At 39.3% G+C, this 24033-nt stretch overlaps 1 protein-coding gene across 1 annotated transcript in view; it reads left to right on the plus strand.

Annotated features, from left to right (window-relative positions):
• The first annotated feature begins 1233 nt into the window (after window positions 1–1233).
• Window positions 1234–24033, plus strand: part of LOC105385002 (serine/threonine-protein phosphatase 6 regulatory ankyrin repeat subunit A) — a 34794-nt gene continuing 11994 nt past the window's right edge. Inside the window, exons 1-9 of the mRNA XM_038119372.2 lie at window positions 1234–1663; window positions 12912–13013; window positions 18478–18579; window positions 18866–18982; window positions 20539–20631; window positions 20978–21191; window positions 22171–22367; window positions 22899–22997; window positions 23306–23450. Of these exons, the coding sequence (XP_037975300.2) occupies window positions 1328–1663; window positions 12912–13013; window positions 18478–18579; window positions 18866–18982; window positions 20539–20631; window positions 20978–21191; window positions 22171–22367; window positions 22899–22997; window positions 23306–23450 (1405 nt within the window). The 5' untranslated portion in view covers window positions 1234–1327. The remainder of the gene's footprint in view (window positions 1664–12911; window positions 13014–18477; window positions 18580–18865; window positions 18983–20538; window positions 20632–20977; window positions 21192–22170; window positions 22368–22898; window positions 22998–23305; window positions 23451–24033) is intronic.

Raw genomic sequence — 24033 nt, forward strand, 5'->3', positions numbered from 1 at the left:
CACATGGACACCCTACCCGCGAGTCCCGCACCGGTGACGAAACATGCAAATTTCCACGACCTCTTGAGGCCACGCGATATGGATCGAAGTGGGAAAAATTACCAGCTACTACCTTCTACTCACTCGCCAATTATCCCGGCATTGATTATTTTGACACCACCAGATTTCACTTTCCTAATAAAGCTATAAAATATAATTTTACCTATACTTGATTTAGTATCGATACTTAGCTGGTTTCATAAAAACAAATGATTTGATTATAATCGAGATAATAATGTGCTCATTATTTTGAAAGTGTGTCACTGCGTTGAATTCTTTTATACGGAGTAGCGCACAGTTGCTACGCATGCGTCGTAGCGTCGTAGCGCCTGGTGCTACGGTACAAGTATGGTCAGTTTTAAATTTGATAATTATGTTATCTTGTTTTGGATAAGCTGAAATATAAATGTTTTTAAATAGTTTAAATCATGAGTAGGTAAGTATAATGACTAACAGAGGCTATGTTCACTCACAACACTAAAGTTTGAAGTTGACTTCTTAAACAGGGTTCTATTGGTAAGCATTTGAAAACTTGTATCTCGTCTGATGTTAAGACTGTATTGGATGTTTTTCAAAGTATAGACTTCTCTGAACATGTATAATAATCATTGTAAAATGAGTCTATCGAATCGACAAGGCTTAATAACCAAGAGTATCTTTATTTCACTCATTATTTTCTAACGTTCTCCCTGGGTCTACAATATTTTGTTTATAATGTTAACTTATGTAACGTGTTAGACCTTGTATTGTATTATTAGGTTATACATATTGTAACTATAGCTATCTCAACCACTCAACGCTAGCCGCTCGTGCTACGATGCAATATTTCGTAGCAGCATTGCTACGCTGTGGCTACGGAATTTTTTGTTACGCGCATACCCGCCTACGAAGAAAAACCGTTTGCAATAACAGTAAATGGTATAAAATAAAAAGTCTTGCAATGTTAATAGCTTTAATTCAGGCAATTTAGCATTGTCTGCTCCTAATAAAACTGCATTTTTGATTCATAAAAAAGTAGAGCAAACAGTTTGGGACATTTGAAGACGTCGTCGTCATAGAGGGGTTGGTTGTTTATAAATGTAGAGATTTAGTTAGGGCGGGTCGAGTCGACGCCGTGCGAGTTTATAATCTTGAAGCATGCAAGACGTCGGCGGCGGCGGCGGCGGCACGCGCCCGCAGTCTCGGCCCACCGCCGCCGCGCTCCGCCCGCGCCGCCGCCACGAGTGAACTATGCGCGAAAACAGTGTCTCTCCCTCGGACCACATACTAACCCGGTAGCGACGCGACCATGTCGCAGCCTGCCAAGAAGGGCGGCGGGAAGGGCCCGCCCAAGAAGAAGGATACCGAGGAGGAGAAGGCGGCCGGCCCCAAGGCCGCCGACGACAAGGATGAGACGGCGTCCACTAATGGGGACAAGAAGGAAGGCAAGGAGGGCAGCGGCGAGCTGGTGGCCAAGCCGCCCAGCGCCGGGGTCAACATGCGGGACGCGGCCGCCAAGGTGCTGGCGCTGGCGCAGAAGGGCGAGTGGCCCGCCATCGAGCAGACCCTCAAGGTGCTGGAGAAGCTGGTGGCGGCCGGCGGCGACGACGCCGTCACCGTGCCCATGGCCGGCATCCTCGACCCGGTAACTACGCCACTCCTGTAACAGTACGAAAGTCCCTTTCAAAGTCGTTTCTTCCTCTTAACGTTACTCTCCAAATCAAACGTTATATTTTTGCTGAGCAGGTCTACTGAAGGCACTTAAACTTAATAAGGCCAATGGGATATTTTTTGCGTGAAAAGTATACCTATGGTGGTAGGTGTATTAGGAAAAATAATATGAAAGCTTATTTGTGTCAGATATTTGTTTTGATTTTATCTTGTTAATGGAGGAGACTGGATGTTTCGGTGTTTATTTGGCAGAGTGTTTTACCACTTATCAGTTAATGTTTGATAATAGTATGATAACCAAAGGACTAAAATGTTACTCAAAGCTTTAAAAATGCTGGTGTAGGTTGCTGCTTAGACACGTAGGTAAGTATATAATAAAAAATACGAAGCTTGGTACCTGGTGGTATTAGGTATACTGAAAAAAAAACAAACAGCTAAATGTCTTGTATTCATTTAAATTATAGACTTAAGACTATTATTATCGTAAAATTCATGAATAACTATCGCTTATAGTAAACGAATAACATTCCAGCGATACAACTGAAAAACGATGCACTTTGCATGTCTACTGTATGTATGTACCTATCTAGGTACAATAGATCCATATATCCCCTGAAATGAAAGCGAAGTCAAAGCATCCAAAAGGCATTTTTTACTGTTTTCATTCGGCACGTCACTGCCTAGTTCCAAAGTTTACATTTTCTTTTTTGGAATGTTCGTTTAGTTTTTCTACCCTTTTACTCTGGGTACTGTAAGCATTGAAAATGAACTGTAGTTTGTGGGTATTAAGTTTGTTTTTGTTTGTGGTAGTGGTGGTACGGAGTGGATGCTCAGCGGCGGTGGATCCCCCGCTATATCAGATGGCGGGGACAGGCAACGCTCGTCGCGTGTCTCCGCACTTTTTACTGCTTCTTGAATATCATTTTTGATCGATTTTGAATAAGGAGGTTTTTTTCCTACCATACAAGTTGGTATGGTAGCTGTTATGTTTGTTTGGTCTTTATCATGTCTTCACGGCACGGTTTTGTTTGTTGTTGCCATCGTCCCGGGGCGATGCGGGGTTCAGATGCCAATTACTGCATTGTTTTACAACGTCTTGTATGTTGTTGTTATGAAATGTTTTACTTAAGTAGAATCTTTTCACACATATTTGTGAGTTTCTTTTTCTTATGGTCTGTTTACCTGAAACAAAGAGAGTAAAAATAGTACTTGACCTACACAATCTAGTAGTTTTAAAAATTATAGGCTAAACTTAAATAAAAGTAGGTTAAGTTTAGAGCAATAACTCAATAAATACCTCAATGAAAAAACAATAATAAGTCGGCAATCGTAGGCCGCGGTGAGCGACGTCACGTGCACTTTGCTCGGTCTACAACATGATCACGGGAGAAGGGACAGGGAAAGCCCACCATAAAAATATTTCTACATTTCTTGAATGAATCCATATCCATATCCATCCACAGTACTGCATGCAGCAGATCTCATCCTTTCTTTCAATAGAATGTGTGGAAAATTCACTGAACTTTGGTCATTCTGGAGCAGGTCTATTGGTGTTCTATCAACATTTCTCTTCACCAATATTTTTTCTAGTATCTCTTCTGAATTTGGTGCTGGCATTAAATATAAATCTACTTATGTAAATATTTTTATCTAAAACATGTTGCATTCATTCATCCGGCTGACCCAGTTGTGTTGTTTAGGCTGCAAACGTGTTATACACATCCGGTGCCAGATTGCAGATTTGGTAAGTGGCCTCTCAATTCTAGTGTGTGGATCCAAACACGAGTGTCTACTCCTAGCTGGATTAAATACATTTTAGGATAAAACATTAGTAGAAATAGATAGATTTTTATTTTCTTTAAGCAAAACAATGGTCTCTGACCTTGAAGGCATGCTTAACGACAGGGGCTAGTGGTGGAAAGAAATACCTATTACTTAATAGTAATAAAGAAACTAGGTTAATCAAATTCCGCAAAAATTCTAAACGGCAGTAAGTATGCTTGAAATTGCAAGTCAAGTACTTAGTACCTTCGCTTCAACTACATCAATAATTATAACATAATAATAGGACGACATGCATAAACCCTAATTAACATTTTACTGGGTGAACACGCATTTTGATTTCTTTACAAAATATAATTTATAATAATTAGCATTGAGGTTTGCTTCTACTACAATAAAAACAAACCCTTTACCTTGGCAAAATAACAAAACAAATTAATTAAGTAAGTACTTACCACACGGCAACGTCAAATGGTCGGCAGGGCACACTAACGTAGTGTATATGTGCACACTAACGTTGTCTATGTGTGCATAAACGCAGAAATCGGTTTACACACCAGTAACAAACCACACACACACACACACACACAACAGCACAAACGAGTTTGCGCGTAGGCAAACGCCCGTATACCAGCTGTGACATAAAAATATCAACCGGTAGTGTTAGTGAAATAGTTATAAAATTGATGTGAAGCAAAATTTCACTACCTGTGTCTATACACTTCGTAGCTCATTGGTAGAATGTTGGACTAATAAAACATAGGTCGTGAGTTCGAGTCCACGGATGGTTATTTTTATTTAACTTAATTCAAATTTTGCGTTAATTTAAACACTGTTGAGTATAAAATTAATATATTTGAAACTGACAAATAAATGACTAGAAGCTGCATAGCTGTCGACTATTTCTCTTCGCCAAAAATATATGATTCGTTCTTCATTTGAGAATTAAAACCATTCTACCCTCATACAATATGAATAAACGAAATTGTTTTTAGTTTTAGTTTCAATTCACCTCTGCGTCTGCAAAGTGATTCACTTTGTGATTTGTCAATTTAATTAATTACTCTTCGCAGTCAGTATGGAAAGTCACTTAACCATGTTCAAAAAGGCGGAGATAATCGTATTTATATGAACAAAACATTACAATTAGTGAAATCGCAAGACGTTTAACGGTAAGTAACATAGAATTGTAAATATTTTATTTGACTGTTAGAATATTTGTATTTGTATAAGCTAAGTATTTGTTTTTTTTTGTTTGCAGAGGAGAACTGTTCAATTATGGGTTCACCGATACGCAGATTCGGGACATGTAGACAGCAGTCGTCTATACGGATGCATCACCACGCCATCGAGATATCGTAGCTGCACATAGCGCTGATCCGTTCTGCAGCACCCGTTCTACGGCCACAACACATAATCTATCCCTACAAACCGTACGGGTTCACTTGCGTGCTGCTGGGTTGCGGTGTCGGAAGCCGACGAAGAAAATTGCTCTAACCGATCAGATCCGACGATGTCGAAACAGAGTGCGTTTTGCGACTGACTATTTTAAACTTTGATTGGTGCAACAATGTGGTGATATTTAGTGATGAAAAGTCCTTTAAGTCAGACAAGGATGGATGGTAAGATATTATGGCGAAAAAGTGGTGAAAATTATAGTTATTGGGGTTAGCTCAGTAATTTTTATTTTTTCATTTGTATAAGATTTTAGTCATTTTGTTAAATACTTATTATTATTTACAATTATGGGTAAGCCATGTGTTAATGATGTTATTGTTACTGAGGTTGGAATAAGTTATCTTATTTCTAGCTAATTAACATGTTGATTCATATAACTAATGACTTGCCTATTTACTTTAGTAAAACAGCCAGTCCATCCTTTTCTGTAGTTTATTATGATTTAACTGCTAATTGAAAATTTTCCTTATTAATATAAACTACAACTATGTTTTAAAACGAAAAACAACAAAAACGTAACATCCTTAATGTTTATGTTACGGCAAGAATAAATTTTGTAATTTTAACACTTAATAACTTGTTTCATTTACTTTCTGTTTTGCTTTTATTCGTATTTACTACAATACTATTATTAGCCATATTAAAAAATAAATTAAATCTATAAAAAAAACAAAAAAGGAATTTTGTAAGTTCAGAGGGATTTGAACCACCATACCGATTATTGTAAGTCTTGTATCATACCAACTGAGCCATTCAATCTATTACAATGCATTGCAAAATTTTGCTTCATATCATAAAAACAATGAATCATTGTCACTAGCACAACTACATGCTTACAATATCCGTGTGTGGGTTGCCCAGAACTAAATAATTACGTCGACGTCGCTGACACACACATACACTACCTACGTTAGTGTGCCCTGCCAACCATTTAACGTTGCCGTGTGTACCTATGTATATTTAAAATAACAGCATCATAAGCATCTATCAATGCAATATTTTTCATCACTCTTGATCTGAAAGTTGGTAAGAATTGCCTGAAAAGTGGCATGAAAATAGATATTTACCTCCACATAATTTTTTTTATCTTTCTAGGTGTTTTTTAATGCATCTTTTAAAAACATGCACATTTGATAATATTTAGCTTGTAACGAAATAAAGCAAATCTGTTTGTCAATTATATTATCGAAATTGACCTTTCTGATTTCATTTGTTCACTGCACGTAGGCCTCTCTGACGGAGCATCGCAACTCTCTGACTCGGCCTTCCTCATGCGGCTACGGGTACCTGTGTTAGGTCGTTGGTCCAACTGTTGATAGCAAATTCAACATTTCTCGATGATTTCATAGATTGGCAATTTTATAAGTTAAAATGTAGTTCAGTATAAAAAAAAAAAAAAATTGCACTTAGTATGTGTATTAAATCTATTAGGTAACTTTTTGCATCGTGAAAAGAAAATATGGGGAAAATATGAATAGAAAATGCTTCTGATATAATATTGTAAACAAAAGTCAACTGTATTCCAAATGTTACCTTCTGTTAGCCGGTAGCAGCTGCGGTGCTAGCAAGTTCAGTGATCAAAACCCAATCTGTAAATAAATAAATATAAATAAATATGTGGGGACATCTCGCACACGGCCATCCGACCCCAAGCTAGGAAATACAGGGAACGTTTAATTATGTCTTGAAAAAGTGGAAGCTAGAAAATAGTTTTGACGTCAGAGCTGGTAAGGTTCAGCTGAGATGGGCTATTTTCGGTGGCCGGATAAATAACGTTTTACGATGTGGTCCGACAGACCGCGGCGTGCCGGCGAAAGTGTTACAAGCCAAACAGCTACGCTTCAGGGCTGTTCCTGAAATACTTCATGTTTTCACTTTAGTTACTTAATTATAATAATACTACTTAATTCTAAAACCATGAATTTTCAGTAGTTACACTATCTTAAAAAAAAACTTTTAGTTTTTTTACTTACGAGTTTTTAATTTTATTTACAATAAGACTTTATTATTTTAAGGATGAAGAATTTATTTAGATACATATTTCCACAGCGTTCCACACCTCACGCCTCACGCTATTCTAGTATTCTTACATATCTACATGTTTGGAATCTAATTAAAATTACCTAGTACCTATTTATAAATTACACTTGTAATGTTTTATTTATTTATTTATTCTTTATTGCACAAATACAGAAAATAATTGCATATAAAGTTTTATAGCTGATTGAGGAAACAATTCCTTTATTTAGCAGCTTTGAGATTTAATGTAAACAACTCTTTGAAAAAAACAGTTTTATACATGTTACGTGTGTGTTTGTTATAAAACAACGTTTATTAAATCATAAAGTGGAATGTAAAATATGCCTGCCTCTAAAGTGATAGGTCAAGCTTATAAAAAGGTGAGGCCGAGCTAAGTAGATAGTTTCGCTAGATTAATAAATGGTAAAGCACTACAGCGGTGACCTCACGGTAACTATAACCTCGCTATTTACTTTCTTAGGTATTTTGTTTCTAGGCTCTCTCCAATATTAAGATAATATTATTAAAAAAAAAACCAAAGAATAGAAAACCTCTGACTAATGGTATATACTTAGTTGTAATTTATTTAAATACAACCGCAATAAGGCACAACACAATTGCAATATTAACAATAAAGAGCACTATTGCAATAAAATGCTACAAGTAAATTAATAAAACATATTCGGATGAAGTTATAAAAAGTTGCTTATTCAACCTCCGAACACTGATTCCGATTTGCAAAGTAACGGAATAACTCTGTTAAAACTTTCATGAAGCACTAAGAAGTAATTCGTTTTGATTTATCGTAGCTGTGACATGCCGGCGGAAACCTGCACTGGCGGGACCAGTTATAAGCGAGGGTTATAAATCGCGATAAAACGGAACGAATCGTCACTGCGTACTTGCGTAGGCAGAGGCAGTTGTAAATTGCAGCTGAAGGAACTATTTTCCCACCAGCTAAGCGATTATGGCACACACTTCCATGGAGAAGGCTATACGTTCCAGGATAGTTAGAGAATTAGAATGTTTACCTAACAGAACAGTAGTTTATAGTAGTAATATACTTACCAGTTAGCTAGCCACGTACATTGCTGCATTGCAGTTTAATTTGGGATCTGATTGTTTTATTTGCCAGCTATCGCAATCGTCCTATATCTGAATCAGATAAGGAAAGAAGTTGTAATTTCTTGCGATTATATATTATTATTATTATTATATCTTCAGACAACGTGACACACAAAATGCCCGTAACCTATAGGTTAGGTGTCTATCGGGTAATGATCGGGTATCACATTTTTAGCTGTCTGGCTTTCAGTTTGACAGCGATAGCGATAGCAGAAAAACAAGAAAATACACCTTCTCCTCACTGAAGGGCTGTTCAGCTGATTAACTGTGCGCTTGTTATGCAATTTGTTACACTTTTAGGCCGGGAATCTACTTAATTAAACGCCAGACTTTTCCATAAACTTAGCTCTAATATTGTAAGTGGTGGGTAGACATGCTAATAAGTGTCTACTTACTTAGATTTTATTAACAAATATGTTTTAAAACGTTTAGTTGCTCGTTTAAATGTTTTTATTCGTCTTTTCAATTCGAAATACAATTCCAAACCAATTCAATTCATTTTTATAAAAATCTAAATTGATGTGCTGATTCATTGAGACAAAGTGGAGGGTAACAAATGTAAGCTCGCAAGGTAAGGTCGGCCGCAGGCTTCCGGCCAGTGCTACCTGCGTCTTGGCCTACATTAAATTCGGCTGTTAAATACTGTTAGGGGTTTGCTTATGGCGTTTTTTTTCTGTGTCAAGGGTAAAAAGGGAGGCCCGAGGATTTGCGTGCGAGCTAAGAACCGAGCAATCGATCTGAGATTTATGCCCTTGGCTCCTACCACAACCTCCTGACCACCACTGATACAGAATGAAAGCCAACAATCTATAATTAAGGCGCTACTACGCGGAAGTTGATAATAATCTCGCTGAATGCTGCCGCTGAAGGTAAAACATAATCTTCGAGATTGAATTTCAATGGCCCTTGTAGGTAAATGGATTTAAATCGTATCTAACCTTTAGGAGTTTATTTTGTTTTGATTTTCTCGCTACGAACAAGGCTAGCTAGGCGAGCTAATAAGTAGTTTAAGAACATGCCGATATCTTTTTAATATTAGCAAACGTTGAAAATATAAATTTATCGGCAACGTTATATAACGTTAAACGTTAAGTAAATTTTAACAGATTTACGTTATTTAGTTTCACGATGTATTTCAACATCAACACATCATACATGGCACATAAGTAATGTCGGAAGTTTTCACACATTTTTGAATAATAAATCATGGCAGAAACGTCAAGGTACTTATTTAACAACAGTGACGGGCAAATCACGCATATTTGTACACCAAAATACTGAATTCATGAATAATGTATTTGTATTCAAGTATTTCATATGGACGAATGGGTTAAGGTGGCCCAGAACGATATTTAAATACTAGATATATAATATAAAAATACTTTGAAAAAGATAGCATCTAGTTAAAATAGAAGTGGTAAAAATTTTGTGAAAGTAAATCAAATATGTGTTTCTCATATCTGAAAGAAGTTGAAACTAGTGACTCAGCGCTTCTTGAAAAGGCAGGTCATCGTATCACTGTCTAGTAATTTGACTAAAAGCCTTATATTCTTTATTAACGGATATTGCATTCGGTCGGAAATCCTCTTCAAAAGCCTAATATGAAGTTTCCGTGGTTGTTCGCCGTATTTGTACTCAGGAAATTAGATATTAAACAAACGATGCCTGTTTAATGTAGACATGTCTACAAAAGTACCTAAGTAACTACCTATACATATGAACACTGCAGCAGCGTCGTCGTTGGTATATTTGGATATAATAGAAGTATAGTTTAGATTATTTTTCTGTAAGAATAAAAATTCGAGAATGCTACGAAATATGCTACGAGTGATTTGTAGCGCAGCCGTAGCAGCTACGGCGTAGCAGTGCGGATTATTGAAATGACTTATTTCTTCATAATCATGAAAACATATTCGCTCTTATAAAAATTTACTTTTACCGCTATCTTCACGTAGGTCTTATTACCTGCGTAATATACTATAGTATAACTATATCTCTTTGATAAACAATAGTTTATCTTAATAATTATTATGATAAGATTAGCACTATAATTATTGTATAAATAATTTGAATATAAGACCCAGGCAAAACATTATATTTATTTTTTTCGAATAATATGTATACTTAGTTATGTATTATTTTGTCTCATGGCCCCACTACACGTCCGCAGATGCATCCGGAGATGACCTCCGCGGACGTGTAGAGGGGTGATTTGGGCATCTGTCGAGATATTTCACGTCCGCAGACGCATCTGCCACCGATCCGTTTGTTGTCGGTTTTTGTGGCACAGATCAAAGGGTTCAAGCGCGAGCATCCGGCATCGCGACCACACGTTCTCGGACGCCTCAGTCAGTGAGTCCAGCATCGTCTTCTTCTCCACTTCTTCTTGATAACTCGACTGCGATGTACACTCAAATAGTATTTAAAAGTACTAAACAAATAAATAGCTGCAGCGGCTGCCGTTTCGATGTCCATGTTTACGAGTAGCGTCTGCCGATATTCAACTCAGACTGACCGATCAACAGACGTGTGGTCGCTTGCAGAGATTCCTCTGCAGATGCATCCGCGTACGTCTCCGGACGCATCCGCGGACGTGTAGTGGGGCCGTCAGACACTAAATTGACAGATTCTAAAATGGCTCATCAACAGTCGATTGTCCAATAACTTTAATTACAAACTGTTTCCAAGAATGTTAAGTAGTACGTATATTGTAGGTTTTTCATAAAGAGCAAACAATTTCAGAAAGGTAATTGCTATACCGTGATTGAGGTCCTTATATCATTATTTAAAGTGGGTGTTTCTTTTATATTACAGGAGCATAAGTTATGCATAAACTAACAAAAACGTTCTATTGTATGGTCTAGGAAATTATTTTGGCCTGGATTGCTAACGATTATGGTTTAGTACAGTAGGAAATGCAAGAAATAGGCGCGCCTACAGCTTTAAAGATACCACGTGGGCTAGACACATTATTACAATAATTTGCCTGATTGTGGCAACCCACATTTGAACTATAGCTTCTCCAAATGGAGTTTCTTGCCAAAATGTCTATCTTTTGCTATTTCACGTAAATTTTCACGATTTAGGACATAATGTCAGTTAACTTCCATAGTAAAAATGCTAAGTTTGTAGAAATATTAGCATAATTGTTTTAAACGGGCCTGCATTGTCAGTTTTATTTAAATTTGTGACAAAATGTACCTACAATGCACGGCACAATCGGCAATCATGATAAATCAAAGAATAGTTAAAAAAATTGCAATGTTGTTAAAATTGAAAAAGTTAACTTTGCATTTACACGTATACCAAAAACTATAATGTAGCTTAATATTTTGCAACTTGGTTTTTAATGTAGGTATGTGCCAAATAGACGCCCAAACTATTAAGTACTTAACTACCTACATTAATTTCAGAAATCAGATAAAGCATTACTGCTGGTGTACGACAAATGAACATTTTATCGCTTTATAATGTGCAATAAAGCGTTCGGCTCCTTGAACTTTTTGCCGGCGTCGATAAGTTCGCGCTTTCCCGGCAATCATTGTAATTACCGAGTGCAGGTCACGCTCCCCGCCAGCGTATTCTGTGAACAGAAACATTCTGCAAATAGACCAATTCAGAACATCTTCTGAAGTTCTGAATGAATTTCTCTATTGATATTTTCTAACATGGAAAGAAAACAGATATTCCGGTAATGGGTCCGTCTTTTCATCTGATACAACATACATACACTCACGGGCGATGAAAAGGTTCCACTGAGAAAAACACCAAATTACTCTTTCACGGAAAATGCTACCTGAATGATGCCTTCTGCAAAATTAAAAAAATACATATAACAGAGCATCACGATATTACCAACAAAATACGATAATATTTTGTACAAATTTTAAATTGAATGTTTGAAAAAATTGGGATCGTTTGGTGTCGGAATTTTGTGAGTGGAACTATTTCATTGTCCGTGAGTTTATTAATCTTATAAGCTATAAAAGATACATAATGCTATGAAGTTTGTTTATGAAATATTGCATAGGCCCCGAAATTATTCCTTCACAATTTATAGTAAAGCTAGGTACTATCTCCGTGAGTGTTTTGATAACAATGAAGCTACAAGTAAAGGCGTTGATCAATATATCGAGATTGGTCGCAACGACGACGTCGTTAAATTTCATCGGAGATTAAAAATAGAAGTTACACGGTCGGGGCTGTGTAAGATTCTAGTTGAATGCCAACCCTTTCGTTTTCTTTTATTAAGGGTACTTACTTGTATCTAGAATAGCTCCGCGAGGGTGTACCTACTGGCACAATTACTCCACACTTCACCTGAGAGTATTATCCGCACGAACCCTCCGCTCAACTGTTTTACGGAGCTTTTATTGAATCGAATGTCGATGGGTAAATCTCAGATTGTGCTGAAATAGCCTAGGCAACAATTGTGTAGAATTAAATAATATTGAGACTTTAGAATTTTTTATTATGTATTTACATTTTCAGATTGTAAAAAATAGTAAACTTAACACACTCCCGAGCAATGAAAAAGATCCACTTACAAAATGTCAACACCAAATGACCCCAATTTTTTAAATCATTTTATCTAGAATTTGATATAATTCAATATTTACGTTTTTAGTTGGTAATATTCTGATGCGCTGTTAAATATATTATAATATTGCAGACTGCATTTTTTTCTGTTTAGGAGTAACTTGGTGCTTTTCTCACTAGAATTTTTTCATTGCTCGTGAGCCTATCTATCATGGCAAGCTGATTTTCCGCATTAAGCCTCTAAGGTGGGCCATTATGCGTGTATTTTAGTATACTTCAACATAGTAATGTTCCCACAGGCGACCGGCATGACTCCGCTGATGTACGCGGTGAAGGACAACCGCACGTCATTCGTGGAGCGCCTCATAGACCTCGGCTCCGACGTCAGCGCACGGAACAATGTGAGTACACGTATCACTATAAATACTATACTGTCACTGGAAAGCTATAGATCTCATCCAGTGGCATGCCTTGGGAGAGGCGTACGTCCAGCATTGCACTGCTATAGGCTGATGATGATGATGATACGTGTCACTACCACTACAGTATAATGTGAGTATATGTGTCACTCTCGCTACATAGTATACTGAGAGGATGCGTATCAGTATCACTGCTTAGGATAAAGCAATCTTTCTATGTGTATGCATGTATGATTAGATCTTTGAAACTAGATACACAACGGATTTTGATGATGTTTGATGATAGTGATTTAAGATAAATGTTTGTGCTGTGTTATGTTTATGTTGAAACGAAGCGCGTTAAATCAATATAACAAAATAGTGAAACGAAACTCGGATACTGCAAAAGAGTCATGAAACGTGTGTTTCTTAAATTTGTCAATGTTGTACAGCACATACGAAGTAAAATACTTCTATGATCAATATATTCAGCAATAACGAATGCATATCACAAAGCAACGACCGTAAAAGCAATATAACCATTATAACTGGCTACAAACAATCAAGCTCTGAGAACTAATTTAAAAGTGTACTAAATTTGGCTCCGTAAAGGAAAATAGTGGGAAAGTAGAACGAGGGAGTAATTTGGTCGCGGCGTGTGTAGTGTAGGCCACCGTCATACTGATGGCGCGATAACGCGACTGACTCACGATTTATGCCCGAGTGTGGCCGCCGGGTCACTCGGACCCGTGGTGATTGCACGACTTATGTGTGTGCAAAAATTACTAATATGGAATATGAAATAGATTACACTTATGAAAGTAGGTATGGTTTGGCCTTAGAGTATACATTGGTTTAGCAGTATTTAGAAGTAGCAATAAACTTTTGAAACATTTCACTCTAACAATTGTCAATGTCTTCATGAAAGTCGGTCTGTGGGTTCGAGAGGATACGAACGTTTCGACCCATCAACTTAATAATCTGAATGTACATACTCTAAAATAATGACTTATTTGAACCTCAAATATTCTAGTAAACCATAAAAGTAAACAAAATATTTTTATTTTTCAACACTGTACCTAAACTATTTAAGTCAAGGGGCCTGCTTCTCATTAATACAGGCTATTCTATAGCCTAGCTATGAGAGCAGACGCTACGGCAACCGTCTAACAATTATGTATTTTTCATCCAAATCCTAGCCATAACAACTTTATTGTAATCACCTTACTTCGAATAAATAAAATTAAAATTTTTTTAAAATAAAACAAAATGAATCACGAATTTATAAAAAAAAACATTGAGTCTTTTAAAGACTCAACTGCTATGCCCTGTAAATATTTCACGGGCCCTTTTATGGAAATCACTACATAATGCTAATGAATAATGATATTATTCATCGTTAGTCAGAAATTCAATGTCTTTGAAAAGCATGACGGTCAACTGCTATCGGCGATCTACCCCTTGCACTGCGGGCAAGTATCCTTGACCTTCGGGCGCTATGAAAAATGTTTCCTTTAATTTATAGTACACAAACGAGCTGAATCATAGATTGATGGCCGTGACATTACGCTGTAGGTGAGAGGCAGCGAGTTCCGGCGACCCCCTGGATCACCCCCGCCGCACGCAACATGGGAATTATGCGTTCTGAAGGACTGTAGGGTTACTTTAGTTTAGAAAAAAAGGAACGAACTTAAGCTGCTATGCAATTGGTACATTTAATTCAACGAAATAGATTCGTGTTGAGCGCCGCAGCGTTCGGTAAATTAGTTTTTCGTAAACTACAGTGACCCCCGGGACGTGACTAACGGGGTGACACAAACATCGCCGAAACGTAAATCACGGTTTCCCTCGCCAACTTAATGATGATGATGCAATTTAGCTAATGATTCATTTACAAAGTTTGATGTTGATGTTGCAGCTAGAGTTTGATTTGTGGACACGTGCGTGCTAGAACTTACAAAAGTACATGCCATAGTGCGCGCGTTGATCTCTTTTGAACCGGAAACTGTCTGTCAAACTCATCGCGCGGCGCGACACAGCGCATCCTAGAAAATGTAGAATTTTAACTTTAGATATTTTTGTTTCTTGGAGCTTAAGGGCCCGTACAGGGTGACGTGCCGCGCCAATTTTGGGTTTTCAATGCTCTTCACACAGCACACGCAGTGACACGCACACATGTAAGTTTGCACAGTGGGTCGATAAACTTTTACTCGCCAACTTTATTGACAATTATTTTCAAGTATTGATTTGAGGGTAAGTTTAATTTTTAATTACACTGGTAAGCACCAGGAAAGAGTAGAAATTAATAGGGGTGCCACTTTTCTCCATACTCGGAACCCGATTAGATTTCTAAACAAATGTGGTATTTACTTGTAGAAAGGTAACTACAGGTATTAAAGTGTAGATAATAAGTTATACTAAGGGTATACTAAGCCGAAAGGGGATGACTCAAGGGGTCATTCTGAACAACTTTAGTTCTACGAGTTTTGCAAAAACGCGAAAAAAAAAATTCGTTTTCCATGGTAAAAAGTCACGTGTCAACAAAGTTTCTATGATAAAGGTTTTTTTTGGTTAATTTTTAAAACTCGTAGAACAAAAGTTCAGAATCAGTCTCACTTGTTTTAACCCGACTGCCGAAGGAGGAGAGTAATGTTTTTTGATTGTATGTTTGTAAGTATATTTTTTGGTGGCAGAATAATATTTTTTCATATTTTTAGAGTTTCGTACCTCAAAAGGAAAAAAGCAACCGTTATAAGATCTCTTTGTTGTCCGTCTGACTGACTGTCTGTCACTGCCCTTTTTCTCAGAAACGGGTAAAGATATCAAGCTGATATTTCGCATAGATATGAGGAGTACCCAAAAAAAAATTGGGGTACTCCCTCTCCCATACAAGTAAATTGGGGCTGATATTTTTTCCGGTTATTTTGATGGTGTAGGTAGGGTATCGTTGAATAGGTCTTTTAATATAATAGGTATAAAAAAAGGTTAAAATATAGTTATTTGGCTTTTACCCTTAAATTTGGGGACCACACCATAGACAAATCCTAATTTAAAAAATGATTTCAATAGATGGCGTGATTTTATGTTGGGTAACTCAGAATAAGAAGTGATGATATCTCAGAATAATAATGGTTAATGGTGCTATTCCGCTGAGCATCGAAACCGGTGGGACGCTAATGAAAAGTGGTCATGGAAATGCACCAGGGTAGACCCTGCTCCTAGAACAAGGCATGAGTTTGTGATTTGTGTGCGTGAAAAGCGAGGATGGAAACTTTGAATATTTTCTTGATTTTTTTATTATTGATGCAATAACATATAATTAGTATTATTCTGAGTTACCCACCGAAGTCACCCCGTGGCAGGTTGACTAGATAGGTACTTTTGCAAATCACGCCATATATCGTTGTTTTTATTAGTGACTACTGTCTATAGAAGAAATTCCGTCATTGACAATTTTACGTTACGAATGAATTTAGGAAACCCAGTAAACCTAACTAATCCAGAGGAAACCTAAAATATCTTTCTCTCTCTCTTTGAAAAACATACTTAATAGCCCAAACTCGATTCTATTCTATTCTCTGTGGGGGTGTAAGTACCTGCACCTGGCTCTCTCGAGTGGAACCTTTGTGCATATCCCCAAGGTCTAAACTGCCTTCCTAAGCTTGAACCATTTCCCACCACGCTGGTCCACTGCGGGTTGGTGGGTTCACATATCTAGATGTGCTAAATCTAGATATGCAGGTTTCCTCACGATGTTTTCCTTCACCGTTAGAGCGATGGTATACATTGTACTTAAGTTAAAAGAACTCATTGGTACATGTCAGCGCCGTGATTCGAACCCGCATCTCTTGCGTGAGAAGCGGGCGCTTACCCGACTGAGCTACCACCGCGCCCAAACTCGATGCTTTTAGCTATTAAATCTTTGAAATAAAATTCAGTCACCTCCGTGTTACTGCCCTCATCAGATCCTCACGAGACCATGCCTCAACCAGCACCATGAGACTGTGTTTTTGAATCCTAACCTAATCTTCCTACGTATTGTCATCACTTAGATCCATTCACTATATTCCTGCTCCTCATCCCAGGGCCGTGGGGAGGCACGTCAGCTTTTTAAAGACATCAGCAGCAGACTAATAGAAGTCTCAAGGGTCCCTAGGGCTGGCACTTACCTATCACAAAGGCTAAGCATCGCTATATAGCGGGGTAACGCGGCCAGCGTCTTGGGTACCCTACCCGACAGTGGCAGCGATCTGGCCAGCATCTTCTTTTTAGTTTAATTTTAATTTTATATTAGTGAGTTTTAGTTAGGCATTAATAATTATAATTTAATCAAGAAGTACCATGGACTTAACTAATAAAAAACATTATCATTTAATTTATTGAATATAGTACCTATAAGAATTATGCTTCCTCAATTTCAAATCAAATTATATTGGTGTCATAAAAGTTGAAAAAGTGCAATGACAACCAATGTGCAGTGATTTTGTGTCTGTACACAATTAGATCGCGAGCTGTCAGTGCCGCCTAAACCGACGTGACCCTTCTTTGGAGGCCACCGGCCGACTGAGTCAAACGTCGCTTGTGTTTATGATTTTATAACACAGAAAGCCGCCATAGATATTTGTATGAAGATTTGAGGGAAAAAAATTGCTCAAGTTTGGGATTAATTTACACAAAATAGGTGTGTGTTTATTAAAAAACAAGGTATTTAGCGCCTAGTCCAAGCATTTATCTTTATAATTTGATAAGAATCATATGAAAATTCTTGATAATTACGACACAGTTGTTACAATACGGGAGTGTGATTTACTGGTTTTTCGTAATTAATTTACAGTTATCCATAAGCATTTACTTAAATTCGAATGATTCAGCACCTAGCTAGACTCTTTGGCTACCTGTGTGATTTTTTTCAAGGCTGTAGAGCATCATTTACTACATAATTCTATGACAATGCCAACCCTCGATTGCCTATTGCCGACCCTTAAATTACTAAGATGCTATCGTAAATTATCATTTTTATGAACAAGTAAGATATATTCAGAATTTCACCAGACATTGAGGTCATTGAACAAGCATTTTGTCTTTATTCATTGTTTGCTACTGTTGCTACACAGGGCATTTATAACATTTTTGTCGGGTCCCGGGTGTTATATCTCTCTGATATCAACCAGCAAAGCGTGGAGATTATGTCAATAACCCTCCAGTCCGGGAGAAGGCTCGTGTCATGCGGTGAATTAATACGGCCTGTGCGTTTGCGCTTTTTAATTTATATAGAAATTAATCAAAAATTTTACGTTTTTAATTCATAATATTATGATGCGCTACTTCAATCATGTAGACGGCGTCATAAGCTAGTCTTTTCCTTTTAGGAGTAATTTGGTGCTATCGTCACTAGAACCTTTTCACATGCATTCATTCACTTTGCACATGAGTGTACATTATCATCAACTCCCCTGTACTGTTGCAGGACAACTACAACGTGCTGCACATCTCGGCGATGTACTCCCGCGAGGACGTGGTCAAGCTGCTGCTCTCCAAGCGCGGGGTGGACCCCTTCGCCACGGGAGGGGTGAGTGTTGTCATTAGGAAACACATCGCAGTAGTAATTAACCCCATTGTTATAAACGGTTGACGAAATATAACTATTATTTTCTCTACGTTTTATAAACGTTTGTCTACGTTTTATAAACTTAAGTCTACATTTTATAAGCGCATATAGCGCAGAAGATGCTGTTGTTTGTAAACTGGCAACTGGTAGCCTTTAAATCGTTTGTAATAGACAAGCGAGCAATTTCTCTGTAATTTTAACACGCATGATGCATTCGAAAACCCTAACGTTCTCCTCTCTCCCTCAGAGCCGGCAGCAGACGGCGGTGCACCTGGTGGCGAGCCGGCAGACGGGCACGGCCACCAGCATCCTGCGCGCGCTGCTCGCCGCCGCCGGGAAGGACATACGGCTGAGGGCTGATGGGGTATGTCTATTGTCCATTGTGTAGCTGTTTCAAAGTTCTTTAACGTTCCTACAACCCTGATTATACCTATCGAGGAGGGTGGCCGAGACAGTATCGTCGGCTGAGCACTCGGTCAATTGATAGCGAGGATCGAGCATCTGTCGAGGATCGGTCGAGGATTCTGTCTCGCCACTGTACTTGGTTGGTGTAACATGGGTATAAGAATATTAATTGCCCAAATGATAATAAAATACTACAAGTGAATTTTCATAGTAGCTTTTAAAGTAAAACGTTTAAAATGTTTCACTTTATTTTGATATCTTTTTATAACTATCGTTAATGTAACCCCCCTTAAAAAGTATTTAGTTTCGTATCCACAACTACTAACTGCATTTATTATCCAAAGTCTAGACTTCACAAACATTTGCATCAAGTACGAAGTCCCGTGAGCACAAAGATCCAAGTGAAACCGAATGTTTACAAAAAGAAAACGTTAATACCAGAGTGTAGTCTGCATGCATGTGTAGCGGCGGGGCGGGGGCGCCTGGCACCGGCAGCGCCGCCCCGCGCGCCCCGCGCCCCCACAGCCGGGGGCGGCAGGCAGCAGCGAATAAACAAAACAACCCCTTAATTTTGCAGACCAGATGAATCACATCTGCAGCTAATTGCAGCTCGCGATTGTGTTTACTACTCATGCACTTGAGTAAGATGAAAGCTTCCAAGGGTAAAAAGAATAACTAAATGCGACAGATACCAAACAATTTAATTTGCGTAAACAATATTTATGCAAATCAATACGATTGTAAATCGAACCAGGAAACGTAGTAAACTAACAAAACTGCTATGCCATAAACTGAAGGAATAGGAATCAGCTAATTATCCGGCGAGCTTTCGTTCGGAGACCGCCACGACGCGAATTTACAATGCAAATTAGTCGCGGAATACGCCACTATTAGTTAGACGTCAGAGGTTAAACTCAAAATTAGTTTAATACAATAAGTCTCAGTCACTCACGGGCCTCGTCTAGGAATGGCGACTGAGCCATGCCCGGGACCGCTCCTTTGTCTTGAGCGCTGATCCTTCCTTTGTGAACTTGTAGCGATAGCGATGGAAGAACCAGACGTACGTACTTTATATTAAGAGAATTCTAACGACGAAAATTATGCAAAGCACCAGCCAAAAAATTGCATGCCTTTGATGGAGACGTTGTAGTAAATCGATTTAATATTGGCTCGAATCGCCCACTAAGACGGGCGCGGTGCATGTAAGTTTAAAACTATGGTTGTGGCTGGTGTCGCAGTTTGGATCAGTTCGTGCCGCGATGCACCGGCGAGATAGCGTGAGTGAGAGAGATATCCTCGTGGAGTGCCGAGTGTAGGGGCATGGCGGACGCGCCGCGGTTCAACAACAACCCGGGGCCGGGCACGGGCAGCGGGCCTCGCTCCGCCGCGCGCGCCGCCTCGCCCGGGGCCGCCGCGCGGGACGCCGCCAAGCTCGAGCTCAGCTACATCGAGCTGAACAAAGAGCGCGCGCGACAGAAAGAGTGGAGAAAGTTAATTCGCGACATGGTGTTGCAGAGGGGCAAGGTGCCGCTGCTGCTGGCCGTGGAGGCGGGCAACCAGAGCATGGTGCGCGAGCTGCTCAGCGCGCAGACCGCAGAGCAACTTAAGGTGAGTGACTGACAGATTATCTGGTGGTACTGAAAAGTTAATGGTTAGAGTGTTGTACAATACGTTGTCCTAAAAGAGTTATTCAAAGGGTTCGAATCCCAAGCGTTATAAACAGTTAAATTTTAAAGTACCTAGATAGGTAGCTCGTTTTTGTCTGTGATCTTACCTAAGTTTACCAATAACCCAAGAAAGCAATATAGGCTCTCATTCTGAAACATATAAAACTTAAATTGATAAATAAGAATTCCGCACCGCATAACTTAATTTTTTACATTATCTGCGAGCACGTCCACTTGTTACACCTTCAACCCTCATCGACCCTTGCCATACACTCCCTACTCCCCAGGCGAGCACGCACTCGGGCGACACGGCGCTGCACCTGGCGGCGCGTCGCCGCGACGTGGACATGGCGCGCATACTGGTCGACTACGGAGCCGCCGTGGACGCGCTCAACGGCGCCGGCCAGACGCCGCTGCACATCGCCGCGGCCGAGGGCGACGAGCCGCTCGTCAAGTACTTCTATGGAGTGAGAGCCAATGCCGGCATTGCTGATAATGAGGGTTAGAGTTCATTTGTTTTTGTGTAGGTAGTCTTCACGATTTGACTCTAGAGATGGCACTCACTGACAGCGGGATCTATACTCAAAAAGTGCCCAATCAATTAATTAAACATGTCAGTAACTGTACCTCTACCTACTAGCCTACTATTATAGGTATAGATACTACCCTAGTTTTAATATTTTTACGAAAGACCTCCCTAAAAAACATGATATACATAGATAACGATATTAATACCTATTAATATCGTATTAATATTATAATATCGTATTATATTAATAGGTATTAATATCGTTATCTATGTATATCATGTTTTTTTTAGGGAGGTCTTTCGTGACTACTTGAGCCTACATCACCATGTAGGCTCAACAAAGTAACCTGAAACTGAAAGTCCTTGAGCACTAGAGCCACTCCACACAGCACTACAAAGGTATCTACAACAATCCCAGCACGAATGTAAAAGCGCGCCGCTAACGCCGCCCGCCTAATGTGCATCAAGAGGCACGCGAACTCACATTATTATTGTGTACTTATTCGCTTTCTTTGCACTTTACACTGGAGTAATACCTGAAGTGGCCTTTAAGATAAGCCTGCTACTTCGCTGTTGAGCAGTGAAACCTACAATTTATAAATATATTTGTGTAGTAGGTCTATGATTCGAATGAATTGCAGATAGCCATAGCGGATATCTTCGATATTTTTATGTACTTATGCATGGAACATGCACATTGGAAGTCGTCTCTTAGTAAATAGAGTGTGTCCAAGGTCTAATATTTAACAAGACTCATAAAAAATACCTACAATATGCAAAGCACGTTTGGGTATACCAATGGTGTCTAGTACACGCGGGATGCTTCTTTACAAAATCCGCTGCCTTGAGCGCCGGATTATGTATGTGAATGGAAAAAACCCACGCCGGGTGTCAGTGTCGATACAAGACAGGTCAACCCTTGCTCCATTCGCTAACACTTCTTCATTCCAGACCGCACGCCCATGCACCTGGCGGCGGAGAACGGGCACGCGGGCATCATCGAGCTGCTGGTGGACAAGTTCCGCGCCTCCATCTTCGAGAGGACCAAGGACGGCAGCACCCTCATGCACATCGCCTCGCTGAATGGTCATGCTGATTGTGCCATGATGCTGTTCAAGAAGGGGGTTTACTTGCACATGCCGAATAAGGTAAGGAAGTGCTGGTGATGGGAAGGTTAAGTAAGAAAGTGCGGTACGGTTGGTTGGAATAAAAGTAGTACTTTTACCACGAGCACTCAAGGTTGCTAGAGACATGTAAGTATTTCATTGTCACTTCGGTATTTTCATAAAAGCAAATCAATCGACGGCCGACTGGTGCAGTGGTTAGTGACCCTGACTGCTGAGCCGAAGGTCCCGGGTTCGATTCCCGGCTGGGGAAGATATTTGTTTAAAGACAGATATTTGTACTCGGGTCTTGGGTGTTGATATTTATATTTAATATGTATCTAGCTATGTATTTGTGTAGATATATCAGCTGTCCGATACCCATAACACAGGCTCTGCCTAGCTTGGTGTCGGGTGGCCGTGTGTGAGATGTGCCCACATATTTATTTATTAATTTAATCGAGTTTTAACTGTAATGGATACAACCCAATAGTTATACGAAGAAATACTCTCAAAATGGAAAATTGTTTAAGTATATAAAAGTTTATTAAGTATATCAAAATATTAAACTTTCAGGATGGCGCTCGCAGTATCCACACGGCGGCGCGCTACGGACACGTGGGCATCATCAACACGCTCATACAGAAGGGAGAAAACGTCGATGTCACCACCAATGTAAGTTTAGTCATTCAACTAATCTTCTAATAGGTAGATTAGCGAGGCGATTTCGTTTCATCTTAGGCTAGGTGTTAACTTGCAAATGAGAATCAAAGTTTAGTCGGTAACGGGATTTGATTCAGCTACTTTTTATTTCTGCTATAACTAAATAAATAATCTATATATTCTTTATTTATTTTCTAAGTTTCCCATAAAATCTACAAGATTCTCTTTCTGCGACCAAAGTTTTCATAGCCCTTTCTAGTCCGAACTTTGTGTAAATCATCTTCCACTATCCAATTACCCACTCCACCTCCACATTCCAGAGCAACTACACAGCGCTCCACATCGCGGTGGAGGCGTGCAAGCCGGCGGTGGTGGAGACTCTCCTCGGGTACGGGGCCGACGTGCACATCCGCGGCGGCAAGCAGCGCGAGACCCCGCTGCATATCGGCGCCAGGATACCTGACGGTGAGACAAGAAGTGGCTGTTGTTGCACGGAGCGCAAGACACGTACGACAAGACGTGACAAAAGTTTTCTGGCGGAGTCACTCTTCAGGCCGCGCGATGTGAATGATCGCGGAAAACTTTTGTCAAGTCTTGCGCCTCGTGCTAGGTATTCAGGTCTTTGCCCTTCACTTCCTGTTTAGAGGGATTTTATAGGCTCATCGTTCGTGAAATAATAATCAACCGTTACCATTTGAGGATTAGATGCTTTTATGATAGAGGTTGCCACAAGAATATCTAACGTATTCGTAGCAGTCTTATTGTGCAAAACTTTCCAGGAAATCCATTAAAAGCAGCCTTAATGTACCTACTGTGGGCACGCGAAAACTATTTATTGGTTAATAAACAGCCGCCCCGAATTCAAAGTTTTAGCGCTAATCAGACACACGATTTACAACATCGGGGTTCAAACACAACAGTCTTCCTCTGTAACAAACTAGAGTTGGTCTAATATTGGCCACATTGACGAAAGATTTGGCCAGATTGCTGACCACTCAGGAAGCGCCGGACGTCACTCATCACAAAAGTACATGCAACCAAAAACATG

Source organism: Plutella xylostella, chromosome 12, assembly GCF_932276165.1.
Source record: "Plutella xylostella chromosome 12, ilPluXylo3.1, whole genome shotgun sequence".
In the NCBI taxonomy this organism is placed as follows: domain Eukaryota; kingdom Metazoa; phylum Arthropoda; class Insecta; order Lepidoptera; family Plutellidae; genus Plutella; species Plutella xylostella.